This window comes from Physella acuta, unplaced genomic scaffold (genome assembly GCF_028476545.2).
Source record: "Physella acuta isolate Inbredline_101_S28 unplaced genomic scaffold, ASM2847654v3 ptg000219l, whole genome shotgun sequence".
In the NCBI taxonomy this organism is placed as follows: Eukaryota; Metazoa; Mollusca; class Gastropoda; family Physidae; genus Physella; species Physella acuta.
The window spans coordinates 19231-33377 of NW_026731738.1; the positions used below are offsets into that span (position 1 = coordinate 19231).

At 34.5% G+C, this 14147-nt stretch overlaps 1 protein-coding gene across 2 annotated transcripts; it reads right to left on the reverse strand.

The window, feature by feature from the left end:
- Positions 1-3900: 3900 nt before the first annotated feature.
- Positions 3901-13787, reverse strand: LOC131937717 (putative serine/threonine-protein kinase samkC). Of its 2 annotated transcripts, none has more exons than XM_059295324.1 (7): positions 13682-13787; positions 12536-12728; positions 11950-12079; positions 9877-11427; positions 9195-9301; positions 7742-7769; positions 3901-7433 (listed from the first exon to the last, which is right to left on the reverse strand). In XM_059295324.1, exons 4-7 carry the CDS (start codon positions 10913-10915, stop codon positions 7204-7206), a joined length of 1404 nt encoding a protein of 467 aa, XP_059151307.1. In that variant the 5' UTR covers positions 10916-11427; positions 11950-12079; positions 12536-12728; positions 13682-13787; the 3' UTR covers positions 3901-7203. The 2 variants fall into 2 exon arrangements, with proteins under 2 accessions (XP_059151307.1, XP_059151308.1); XM_059295325.1 differs by having other exon boundaries at positions 13653-13787.
- Positions 13788-14147: the final 360 nt, after the last annotated feature.

Sequence of the window (14147 nt, forward strand, 5' to 3'; positions counted from 1 at the left end):
TAGCACAAAGACCATGTGGACTAGATGACTAGGGAGAATGTGAAAGATACTTCGTGTAATGTCGATAGTTTTATGTTTATACGAGAATAGTAGTTGAATAATTATTGACCAAGAAAATAATAGGCATTGTGTAAAGTGATTATCGCCTGTATCGTGGTGATGGGAATGCAGATGGTAGTGGTACGCTTTAAATGGTAGTAGATCACGTGATCAAACACGACACTCTCACAGCAGCCCTAACAGTCATGTATAAATGTGTCATCTAGTCCATATGGTCTTTGTGCTAAATTTCTCTTTAGCACATTTTTCGTTGTGTTTTTTCTGGTTACGCATTTTTCTGTTTCTGTTTGCGCTTTTTTCCGTTTGCGCTTTTTTCTGTGTGCGCTTTTTTCTGTTTGCGCTTTTTTCCGTTTGCGTTTTTTCCTGTTTGCGCTTTTTTCCGTTTGCGCTTTTTTCCGTTTGCGCTTTTTTCTCTTTGCGCTTTTTTCCGTTTGCGCTTTTTTCTCTTTGCGCTTTTTTTCTGTGTGCGCTTTTTTCTCTTTGCGCTTTTTTCCGTGTGCGCTTATTTCTGTTTGCGCTTTTTTCCGTTTGCGTTTTTTTCTGTTTGCGCTTTTTTCCGTTTGCGCTTTTTTCCGTTTGCGCTTTTTTCAGTGTGCGCTTTTTTCCGTTTGCGCTTTTTTCCGTTTGCGCTTTTTTCTCTTTGCGCTTTTTTCCGTTTGCGCTTTTTTCTGTTTGCGCTTTTTTCTGTTTGCGCTTTTTTCTCTTTGCGCTTTTTTCCGTTTGCGCTTTTTTCTGTTTGCGCTTTTTTCTGTGTGCGCTTTTTTCTGTTTGCGCTTTTTTCTCTTTGCGCTTTTTTCTCTTTGCGCTTTTTTCTGTGTGCGCTTATTTCTGTTTGCGCTTTTTTCCGTTTGCGCTTTTTTCTGTTTGCGCTTTTTCTGTGTGCGCTTTTTTCTCTTTGCGCTTTTTTCCGTTTGCGCTTTTTTCTCTTTGCGCTTTTTTCTGTGTGCGCTTTTTTCTCTTTGCGCTTTTTTCCGTGTGCGCTTTTTTCCGTTGCGCTTTTTGATTTGCGCTTTTTTCCGTTGCGCTTTTTTCCGTTGCGGTTCTTTCTGGGAACCATCAGGATATCACTGTATTACCAAAACAAAATGTGTTGAATAGTGAAGATGCGGGAAGATCAGTGTTATTCTAGTTGGATAAAAGTAAAACAAACAACACCCCAGCACACATATCTCTTTTATCTGCACAACTCAATTCTTCTTCTTCTTCGTTCTTAATTTTTAGTGTTGGGAGGGATCGAGCCTAATCTGCCAGAGGGTTTAAACTCACAACTCAATTAAAATGATGTCTTTATTTATTTAGTTATACTTCTTTTATCTTTCAATTTATCTTTGCCTACTATTTGAATTTCTATGTGTTCCTAACTCAAATACTTACAAATAATACAAAGGATTAGAGAGGCGCTTTGTAGTTTTATGGGGAGGCGTAATGACAAGTGATTTAAAACAGTTGCGAGAGGAGGAACGGCGTCGTCAGGTGTAGAGAGTAGTATGACTGCTTACCAAAACAGTCCCAAGTTCGAACCCTCGGGTAGATTAGGCTTTTTAGCTGAACACAGCAATCCATCTAGGAGAGGGGGGCAGGGACTCTTAAATAAAACAACTTTTAGCGTGTGTAGTGTAGCCTGTTTATGTGGTCGGTTCTAATTCTAAGCAGAGTTCGAGCATCCACCCCCCCCCCCCCCGCGAATGAAATGGAATTTATATAGAAAATATAAACTTTTAACAGTGCCCCCCCCCCCCCCCGCGGGGAAAAAAGGTCTGGAAGAAACACTGATTTTAAGTCCAGCCACCTTTGATTAATCTCGAGTCAGGTACCTATTAAGAGCTGGGTGAACTCAAGGTACAAAGGCTATCCAGAAAGTAAAGAGGACGTCAACGGCGCACAACATGTTGACATGTAATATTTGGGACTAATTGTATTGGGGGAAATCCCCTCGTTCTTAGTTGTGACGATTTAGACTTGAATGAAAAAGAAGAGGGCTGCGTGCGTGTGTACAAACTGGCAGCTACAGAAATAATGACACAAAAATCTGGCCACAATATGCGGCTCAAGTTTTTAGGCAAGGGAGTGGTGGTAGATAAGTAGGGCCTTTAAGTTAACCGGAAGTTATTTATTTGAGTTTGTAGAACATACATGAGTCCACTCAGCTCAAATTAGTACTTGGAATGGGTCAGGAAAAACTAACGGAAAAGTCTAAGGGAACCAGAGTTTCTTTCAGACATTTTGCTCGGGGAGGACGTCGGTTATAGTACATATTTTCTGTGCTTTCAAATGTGCTTTAGGAGCAGAGAAAATGGAAGTTACAACGCCCACCTATTTTGCTGTAAATATGCATCTAAGACCGCATGTTACGTAACTGCAGGTTGTGGTATTTAGACGAACCAGTCATTGTATTGATATTTCGACCCTGAGTCATAGAGATGACAATCAATGTATGAGTTATCTCCCGTGGTGCGACAGAAACTGACGTCACCGCGATGAATCAATGTGTTGGGTTATACAAAACAACAAACCTGAGTCAAGAGTCTACCGGCTATACGGAAGTTGTCATGGAACATTTAGATCAGTGGTTCTTAACCTCTGTTCGATCGAACCCTAGGGGTTCGGTGTGTCGGTCTCATGGGTTCGGCGGAGGTCAAGACACTTACCTAGACTCATAGGATTCACGATCAGGTTATGTCAGTGTTGACGATAGAATCAGCTCACATGATAAAGATTAAATTATACTAGCCGACCCGCAACGTAGCATACGCCGCTATTTAATTGTTTTATTTTTTACTTTTCAGTAATTCTCAATTTGTAAATTCGACATAAAACCCTCCCCCACCCGGTCAAAGCAGCCGTCCGTGATGACAGTTTACAGAAGACAATGAAAATATCAAGCAGAAATAGTTACCTCCCCATAGTTTCAAATCGTTAGATACAAAATTATCTGCCCCTAATAGCAGTCACTAATCCGACCGGACTCTACATTGTAAACATTCGTCGTGAACCATCGCTCACCAGAGAGGTGAGGGTAGTAGCGATATGCCTAGAGAGCGGGGGAGTAACAACGTGGTGTCTCGCAATGGGGTCTACGACAAATTCTCGAAAGACACTTGCCCGAATGCGACAAATCGGCCTTATGGCAAGCGTCTCTCGGGAAAACGTCTGGATCCCCTAGAAAGGTACCCATGAAGAGAATTATATATACAGATTTTTTCCCAACTACTTCTCTTAATACAGTACTAGAGTGAAGATATGAGTGAGGGTTATGCTGGACTGACCTCAAGTGGGTATAGAAATTTCAGTTTTTGTTGAATGAAGTCAAGCCTATCAAATAACCACAAGAGCATTATTGATTAAATAAAAAATCGAACCCAGACCAAAAACTGGATTTGTCATGTGGTGTATGACCAAAATATAAGGGTGGAGACAGGGGCGTAGCGAGGGGGGGTGCGGACCGCACCGGGTGACACCATTTAGGGGGTTGACACCAAGGCAAAAAATAGCAAAATATATAGAGAAAAACTCGGGGGGGGGGTGCAAATCGAAAATTTGAAAGTTTGTCCCTGGGAAGGGCCTCTATGCCTCTGGGGGGTGACACCATTAAGTGCCGCACCGGGTGACACCCAACCTCGCTACGCCACTGGGTGGAGATGGTGTATGACCCAGCCCCAAAGCAGGAACTATCTCTGATGTATAAATGATTTCGAGACAGACTTGGAAGAAAAAAACGACCAAGTCTGAGTAGAAGAAGTTGTTGAAGCAGGCTAAATCCTGTAGAGCTGTAAAACCACAAGGGATGGATAGAAACGCAACATCCTAATACATTTACTGCAATAATAATAACAACGCCATTTCATATTTATTTTGGTACCAGCATCAACATGTATACAGCTTTAAAAAAATAATAAACTTATTTTAATATTTGTGATCAGACTACGACAAAGGTTAAAAAATTAGCTTGATAAGATGGTAGATACTTAAATCTGTCAAAGATTTATTCTAAACATGTAAATAAGTAAAGTTCCACTTTCTGACCTAAAGGTTATAGGGCAGATGAAGTAGAGTTCATGTTTCTTGACTTTGACATACGAAGGGATGGTATGGTCAGTATTTTACCCAGCTGCCTATACTTTCCCCAACTTAATTCAGGTACCCATCAGAGTTGGGTGGACTCAGAGTCATGCTACAGTCTTGAGTCAAACCTGTGATCTTAAATGGAATCTTCTGAGCTAGTAGCAAAAAACAAACATGTAAATAGGCCTCCTTTAATTTAAAACAATGGTTAAATTCTAAAAACTAACTTTCATTTTGCTTGCAGATTTAACTTATTTAACATATATAAAAAGCAATATTTATAGATTCAATTAAAAAAAAAAAACCTGACTATATTAATAAAGTTTTTTTTTTAGGTAATCCCTCTGTATTGCAATATAAATAGCACAAAAGAGGTAGAGATCACACAGTTTAGCAATCGGTCTTGTTATAAAAGTGTAAATAATAAGGAAGCAACAAAAATGTATACATGTCTACAAAACCATGCTAAAGTGAACACCTTTGTAAGTGAAAGGGATGGATAACTGTTACATGTATTTTCAAAATATTACTGGCCTTGGGGACAGCACCATAAGGGCAGAAAAAACGACTAAATTTTTTTTAGCTAAATAATTAACTTCTAAAATTGTTTTGGAAACAATAAATTAGAAGAAAACAAATTTTCTTTTCTAAACAGGCAATTTTTTTTTCTTTTTATGAAAGGGTGTTGCTTTTATAATTGGAATAAACCACCTCACTATAATAATAGCTGGAGTTTTTTTAAATTGCTTGTGAAAAAGGAATATAATGGTTTTTGTATCAGGATCATATTTTGTTTAAACGCCCAGTCAAGTTTGTTATCATTTCAACACAATGCATAGACAAAATTCTTAGGCTACATACTACATTAAAAAAAATAATTTTGCATAAAGTAGGCTAATAGAAAATTAAAAAATATTTATGTGACAGATGAGTGTGAATTGCAACAAGAGTGATTTGCATATCAAATGAGGTAAACTCAATACATAAACAGCCATAAAGAGTAAACATTTTTTTAGTGAACTGTTAACCAAGGGAGGTAAACTAAGAATAAAGGGAGGTAAAAATGGAAGTAACTGTGAATAAGAAATAAGCTAAGCCAGAAGTGAAACAAAGTAGTGTGGTTTGGTTTTAGGGACTGTTAGTGGAAGTATAGATCTAAAAAATGTGTAAATAATTTTTTTTTTCTAGCCTTCATTATTGGTGGGGCCTCAAATATTAACATACTAAAGCAAAGAACAAAATGAGTAGAGTGGAGCCTAATTGGAATTTTGATAATGATAAACAGCAGAACAATTTCTTGCTTTCATGAAAACATATTAATAATACAGCATAAAAACGGCTCAAATTTTACTAATTAATTAATTATAATGAGGTTTTTACAATTAGAAATGTGTTTCATATGTATGAGTAACAAGTTCACATGAATATTGCCCTTCACCATGAAATGAAGAAAGTAGAACCTCAATGTTATTTTAAGTTATTATAGTCTAATAAGTAAAAAATCATATTATTTCAATTGTGAAATTTGAATAATAGGACAGACAAATTGAGCTATGGAACTTTTAGAGAAGTGTAACTCCACCAAAGGAAATATTTATGAAATTTTCTTTTAAAAAGTAAAAGGTTAATTTCTTTCTCAACCATGTTAATAATTTGTATTTGAAAAGTTTTTAATGCAGAATTTGTGCATAAAACAAAAATAATGAATACAAATCTTATACTGTACTTATACCATTGTTATGTGTTTTTAGCTTTATCACAAAATTGTAATAGTGCGAAATAATTATAACTATTGTAGAGAGTTAGAAAATGGTTTTCTTTTGTTCCTTAATAATAAAAAATTTGATGTACATTTTTATTAGGTTTACTGAACTGGTCTTAAACTCATTTTAATTTTACTTCAAAACTTAAAGAAGGGCTTTCACAAATGACAAAAAAAATAAAAATACTTTGAACAGCAGTTGAATTATATTAAAACATTAAATAATATGCATCATGTTAATGGAATCTATTTTAACTACAGGCTAAACATTTTCTCTTGCCTGAATTTGTTTTTTTCCAATTTCATTACACTTACATATCACAAAAAGGAATGGATGTAAACTTTTAACAAATTTTATAAATAAATTGAAATTTTTCTTTCTTAACAATACTGAGCCTAAGTAAATTAAGTAGCTATTTATTTAATGTATGTTGTACCTATGGATGGACATATGACAACAAATTACAAGTTTGTTAACTTTTCAATTTACAATGAGTGAATTTCCACAACAACTATTCAGTCATGAACTGGTTCACTATCCACCCAATCATTGACTTGAGCGAAAGTTTCCCAACACCAACACATTCTAATTTTTAAAAAAAGGAAGTCACCGGAGATAGGCACAGTGTGATTGTGCCGAAGTAAAACTATGTAAGTATCACGCTATAAAAATATGCTGTTTTTCTGAGACTTCAGGTGCAATATTTAAATTTCAGGATATTCCACAGATAAATTTAGATCAGTTCATTTGCCTTCAACATTTTTAGAAAAATTCCAGTTTCGCTGGGTAACATTGTTTTTAAACACAGTGGTCCCAATGTAATGAAAGTGGGGTTTGGCAAACCTTACACTAAGATAAAGCAACTTAGAAGCAAAAGTATAACAAAGATAAACATTTACAAAAAGCTATTAAAACATAAACAGATTAAAGGGGGACTGATGGTCAGTCAACTTTCTTGAAATATTTTAATTTTTTCATCTAAATATATTTGCTTTATCTTATTTTTTGTGGGATAATTTTGATATCTACAGCATTCATCATCAACTCCATATGTTGTTAAAATATTTATGCACTAATATACATGACTGATTCATCCCCTACTGACTTTTTTGTGAGCCTAGAACCACTGGAAGCTTGCCTTGCAATGGTACATCCTTAATAAATATTCACTGTCCAAGAAATGACTAAAGTTTGTAAACCAAGGCCCCCACAATCAGAGTTCATAATTTAAGGGCACCTGAGTGGATCTAAGTTTGTACACTAAAGGGCCCTGGAGATGATCTTAGTCTGTTAACCAAAAGTCTCTGGTCCATTGATTTTATTCTTTTACTTTCACCACCACAACATGGCTGGAGTCTTGACTGCAGCTCGGACACTTCACGCTAAATTCTGAATTATTTTCAACCTGTTCATGTCCAAATCTTACAATGTCTTCTGCAGTATTCTTCTGGATTTGTTGTAGAAAACACTTAGAGCAGAAAAGTAAATGGCCACAGTTGGAGTAGAGGATAGCTTTAATAGCAGACTTACAAGGACAAATTAGTCCACCTAAAAATAAATTTAAAAAACATGCTTTAAAATATTGTATTGGTAAGCAAATATGATATAGAAAAAAGAGAAGTTGAAAAGAAAAGCAATTATTTAATGTAAGCTACATGTAAAACACTATTATAAAAACTAATGATTAGAAGAATTGCCCACCAAATAGAAATAAATACAGATAGCAGTTTAAAATATTTATCTAGAATTAAAAACATAAGAAAACTAAATATAGTATTTTCCTGTCAGAAACTATTAAAAACAACATACTATGGTTTAATTTAAGCACAATGCAAATATAATTTTTAATTTCTTACCGTTGGTGTCTATTTTGTTATTATTGATCTGTTAAATACAAAAATATAAAATATAATATAGCACTTTATTATTATCATTGTTAAAATAAAGAGGGAGAGACCTCCCATAAAGTTTCTTGAATATTCTTATATAACACTATGCGGAATGAGAAATGTTTTTAATCCATTTTTTAATACTAAATTTAAAAAAAATAGAATAGAATCTTGTAGAAAGAAAAATTGTGCACCAATTTCATAGAAAACAGAATTAGATCTTTCACTTATGGTGAAATTTTGTCTATCAGAAACAGCACTCAAGTTAAAGGCTTTTGAAAAACCGAAAGTAGAATAAGTTCCACTTCCGGTTACTGGAAATTACTGAGAAGTTGATACAGAAGTACACATTTGATATTATACTTATAATATGAAATTTCATCAACCTAACTGTAATTGTACACAAATTATCGTGTTCACAGACACACACACACACAGACATTCCGACAAAATTGCAAAACTAAGTCTTTCCTACTCAGGGAGAGGTAAAATATCAAGATCTGTGAAAATCTCGATTTCAATTTTTTTTTGCACGATTACAGTTCTTCCTCTTTACTTCATACACAAGAAAGTAAAAAATCGATGGAAGTGCCTAAAATTCTGTAACTCAAAGCCTTGGCTATAATTTTAATTCAGATGAGGATACAATTTTTTGACTAAAGGATATGTCAACAGTCTACTTAAAAAAGAATACTTTGTAAACATATTATGCAGTTATTTGCATTAGTAAACATTACAAGATGAAAAAAAATTTAATGAGGCAGTTCTATGAATGTTTAAATTAAGCAAGGCAATTTTTTAAAATGCTATTTCTAGAATAGCAGCACGAGCAGTAAAAAAATAAATCAAAATAACTTCCCAACTCCTCTAAAAATCACATAGCAGAATAATTAATTTCCTTCCAAATAATAATAACTCTAACTGAAAAATTAACATGTTTATAATAAAGTTGAAGAAAAAATAAATTAACAATATTAGCAGACTGTTTCTCTGCCAAGTGATTTAATTTTAGAGGATTTTTTTAATCCCCCTTCCCGACTTCCTGCTTATAAAGTTTAACCAGCTCCTTAAAGAGCAATAAACATATTTTCATCATTTATTATCATTTTAATCTAACAGCTATTGTAGGGGAGGCTTCAAGTAGGTTCTGTGAAGCTCATTGAATAAAAACTGTATTTGTATATTTGCAAGAAAATAAAAGTGTAATTATATATTAATTATAAAATGCATCAGTCATTGTTACAAAAATTTACAACAAATATTTTAATTGGGAAGTTTTCATCCACAAGAATAATGATTCATAAATTTAAAAACTAATTCTGTTTAGTTTTATTTATTTGTAGTAAATAATACCTAACATAATATTAAGTTAAGCAAATATACACCAATTAACGTAACACATTTATTTTTGCAAGCATACCTGGAAGTTCTCTTTATCACTTTTTGTAGTTATTTGTGTGAACACACAAGCTTCATCATGCGATTCTTCTATCATAGACCCACAGCTGTAGCACTGGATGTTGCCATCTGTTGGAATAGGGCTGGCATTAACACGAAATTTTGAATACTTCTACCAGACCAAGTTATTTTAAACATTTCACGTAGGTCAAGACCCAAAGAAAATGTATTATGACATAAAATGTTACATAATGTTACTTAATAGACTATTAATTAACTCTTTGAAAATTAACTGTATTTCTTTATTATGTACGTACAACAGTGTCAATCAGGAATTGGACTTTTATTAACACTAATAAATATTATATATATATATATAAATATATACACACATATATACATATATATATATATATACATACATATAGCACATCACTTAAGTAACATCTATAATTAAAGCACTAAGCTTTAATAGAATAGCTTCACTCAACTAAAATCACAGTATCAACTAAATAAACATAAAAATGGTAATTTTCAATAAAAAAAAACAACCTTCTGTAATAGCCCTTTTCTGAAGGCTGTTTTAAGCCCTTACAATATAATATAGATTTTTCAAAATAAATGAGAAGTAACCAAAGCCTGATTGGAAAATTCTCTAATTTATAGAGAGTACCTTGCTTATATAAATGCAATTTTATATTTACCTGTTTGGTAAATATAACCCGACTGGGCATGTTGAGATTTATCAGCAAAATTCTCTGGGAATGTTTTCTCACGTTCCATTGCATCATGGTGGTTGTGGTCAATCGACACAGAGCGACGCATTTTTATCATTCCCAGTTTTGAATGATCGTTTGGGCTAGATTTGTATTTTATGGCTCCTGCTTTAGACAGGTTGGCTGTAGCCTCTGACTCATTATCCTGGGTCTGTTGAGGTTCAGACTCTACGTCTCCTGCTATAGACAGACTGGATGTCGTAGCATCTGACTCATTATCCTGGGTCTGTTGAGGTTCAGACTCTACGTCTCCTGCTATAGACAAACTGGCTGTAGCCTCTGACTCATTATCCTGGGTCTGTTGAGGTTCAGACTCTACGTCTCCTGCTATAGACAGACTGGCTGTAGCCTCTGACTCATTATCCTGGGTCTGTTGAGGTTCAGACTCTACGTCTCCTGCTATAGACAGACTGGCTGTAGCCTCTGACTCATTATCCTGGGTTTGTTGAGGTCCAGACTCTACATCTCCTGCTATAGACAGACTGGCTGTAGCCTCTGACTCATTATCCTGGGTCTGTTGAGGTTCAGACTCTACGTCTCCTGCTATAGACAGACTGGCTGTAGCCTCTGACTCATTATCCTGGGTTTGTTGAGGTTCAGACTCTACGTCTCCTGCTATAGACAGACTGGCTGTAGCCTCTGACTCATTATCCTGGGTTTGTTGAGGTTCAGACTCTACGTCTCCTGCTATAGACAGACTGGCTGTAGCCTCTGACTCATTATCCTGGGTTTGTTGAGGTTCAGACTCTACGTCTCCTGCTATAGACAGACTGGCTGTAGCCTCTGACTCATTATCCTGGGTCTGTTGAGGTTCAGACTCTACGTCTCCTGTTATAGACAGACTGGCTGTAGCCTCTGACTCATTATCCTGGGTTTGTTGAGGTTCAGACTCTATGTCTCCTGCTTTAGCCAGCTTAGCTCTCTTAACCTCTGGCTCCTTAGCCTGGGTCTGTTGAGGTTCAGACATTGTGAAGGGAAAGTTCTTGCTATTTAAAATCCCAGTATTGAAGAGGGTCTATAGAATTTGTTTTTGGAGTAAATTTGATCTTATCAAAACTAGATGTTATTAACTTGTGAAATTTATATTTTTTCTTTTATGAGTTTTTTCATTAAACAAAACTATTCAACATTTTTTTTTTTTGAAAACTTGAAATTACATGAACAACTAAATGTTTTTGAGCTAGAAAATGTGTATTTGAAGTCCGATTGTAGGAAGTACGTAATACACAATGAATTATATTCCCACACAATTATGTTTGAATAAAATGATTATAATTGTGTTTTTTTTTCTAATGTTACTTAAGTCCACACAAACCAGCATTAGGGTTGAATTATTTGAACAGTTGTTGAGTTTAATCAGTACTTGCTATGCTGGTCACTCTTCCCAAACTCAGAAAAAAACAACACACTGGAAAGTTCTTTGACCAATCACGGACGATCAAACTTTGTAAGATTAATATCAGCTGGTACTTTCATTACCTGTGATTGCAAATACAACTTTGTATTTTTAAAAAAAATTACAACTTTAAGATAAAAATTATCATACATATATTTTAAGGAATGCATGCCATCCATTGCTAATCTATTGTATTTTAATGTCAAGAATTCTAATGCTTTTAAGAATTAAACTAAATACTTTGCAGTGTTGGGCTACTAGCCAGAAGGTATCAAGTTTGGACTTGTGACTGTACTACGTCCCTGAGTCCACTCAGCTCTGATGGTACCTGACTTATATTGGGGAAAGTAAAGGTGGTGGGGCATAGTGCTGACCACACCATCCCTTCATATGCTGAGGTCAAGAAACACGTACTTTACTTTTTATCTGCAATATGAATTGCTTTAGTAAAGAGGAATCTTTACTTTTCTTAACTTTTAACCAACTAGACTTGAAATTAGCTGGTAGCTGGTATAAAAACTGAAGAGACAATCACAATAGCAACAAAAGTACCTAAACAAATGCTAATAAACTGATTACGTAAATTATTGTAAAAAAGAACTCACATAATTTTTATGGCTAAATTTAGTCCACAACGAGCCACCACAGTTTTCCTTTTGTTGGTTCATACACGTAGACACTGTTTTCCTCGATAGTGGGTGAGTGGTGGAGAAACAAGCACGACAGCTCCTGTGCCTGTTGAGTAGGGTTTAAATGCAATTTTTATGGCTATTGAATCTAAATAGTTTAAATATTGTGTATCTTTATTACTCCAGGCAGTTTTTGATATATCAACTTTCAAAATTAGTTTATTTTCATCTTTACGGCATTTATGTATTTTTGTAGGCTATATAGAAACCATTTTATTTGTCTTAAACAAAAAATGCTTTTATGCAGTTAAAACTTATTTTTGTTAAGTGTAATTCTTATGGAAAGTGAGATTTTTTGTTAAAATGCTTAAAACAATTTTACATTTGTATTTTCCTGTTCTACTTTAATACTTTATGCTGTAGGCCTATCTTATACTATAAGCGTAATTAAATTATTTAAATATATGGAATAATTGGTCAATGAACTGAAATTTTATTACCAATCATCATTCATTAGGCTAGTTATTATAATTAGATAAAGAATTCAAAATCTCATACTTACTAAAACACAAAAAATTTGCTGTTCTTTAAATGGTTGTCTGTTGTGTAGAGCTGTCATAATCAGTTCTGTTGGTGCAATAGTAGTATTAGTAGATCTAGATCTAGTAGTAGTGAAGGCTACAGCAGGCAGCGCAGGCCTAACTAGTCGAGTCCAAGTTGGAACACAAAAATCTGAATCTCAGACTCCAATGTATCTAAACATTAAAAACAAAATGTTTTAAAAATGAATTAATAATAAATAAATAGGCCTAGGTCGCCATCATAGGCCTATACTATATAATTAAAAATATAAGGTAATCTATCGTTTTGGGTACGTAAAATCGCCCGCGGCTATTAATGTACGAAAACGTTACCTCATTGTCAAGGCTGTAATAGAAGTATATTGTGATATGTTTGTGTCAAATATTATAGATAAATGAATAATAAACCTAAATCAATGGCTAAATATATCAATATAGGCCAGAAATTAACTTTAAACAGCAGTGCCTGCAAGCAAGATTTGCTATATAAACAGCGGCCATTTGTAAAATAGAGTGACTTCCGCCTGAATCTTGCACTAGGCCTATATGTCAATAAAAATTTAACAAGATGGCTGCTATAGTAAATGAGCATGTTTGCATCTGTTGGAAACATCGCTGGTGTTCATTTATTACTGAAAAGTTTTAATTCAATTGTTTAAAAACAGGTACATAAATGAAACAAGGAAACATTTTTGTATTTTTCAAAACATAAATCCTCCTCAAAATGTGAAATAATTATTAAAATGTAAGGAGTCACCTGTTTTTCACATTACTAGTCGCGGGCGATTTTACGTACCTAAAACGATAGATTACCAAATATAAATTTTGTAGGGGACCTAGGCCTAACAGAGGCGTAGCGAGGGGGAGGGGGCAGGGCGCCAAAATGGGTTGGAATAATAAATAGAAAGGTTGAGGGGGGGGGGGGTGCCCAATCGAAAGCTTCTACCCGGGCCCCAGGAAGGGTCGCTACGACTCTGAGGCCTAAAATACTACTTAAAAATAGGGCCTAATAAGAATAATTAAAATAATAAGGCAAGGCCACACTAAAACTAAACACAAGTCACAAAGTAAATAATAGGTTCTAGATCTAACACTAACAAGAATTCTGATTCCAACTTCTTATTTACTTAATGTGGTAGAAAGTCACAGCTGAGGCCCGAAGGTTTATTTAATATTATTTATTATTTTCAGCAATTTGACCACTTCCACTTCCACGTATGTCAAATCGTGACCAGCCTCAAGCTCTGATTTTCTAGGGAAATTGAAAGGGTATTCCCAATATTATTTTTAGCTTCACTAAAATCTCTAGCTAAACTAACGGAACAAACATTAGAAATTAAAACTTGATACAAACGTTCTTCAATCTAAGCGGACCATGCACACAAATTACAAATAGAATTAGAAGATCTATCTCGATTCTAGAAGCATATGAAGAATGCAGTTTAAAAGTGATAATTAACTGAATTATGATTGGCTAGGACTAGTGAGTAATTGAACTTATTAATTAAACGGTAGCCCTAAATTAATTAAAATCTAGACCTAATTTTACAAATTATATTATTTTAGACCTACATGTAGAGTAAGTCACGCCCC

Bases quoted from the DNA above. Each gene is read 5' to 3' on its own strand.
- LOC131937717 (XM_059295324.1), bottom strand. From the start codon at position 10,915: ATGTCTGAACCTCAACAGACCCAGGCTAAGGAGCCAGAGGTTAAGAGA. The intron at 9,302-9,876 runs GTAAATATAAAA...CTATTCCAACAG, and splicing joins GGGTTATATTTACCAAACAG to ATGGCAACATCCAGTGCTAC. The intron at 7,770-9,194 runs GTATGCTTGCAA...TGTATTTAACAG, and splicing joins GTGATAAAGAGAACTTCCAG to ATCAATAATAACAAAATAGA.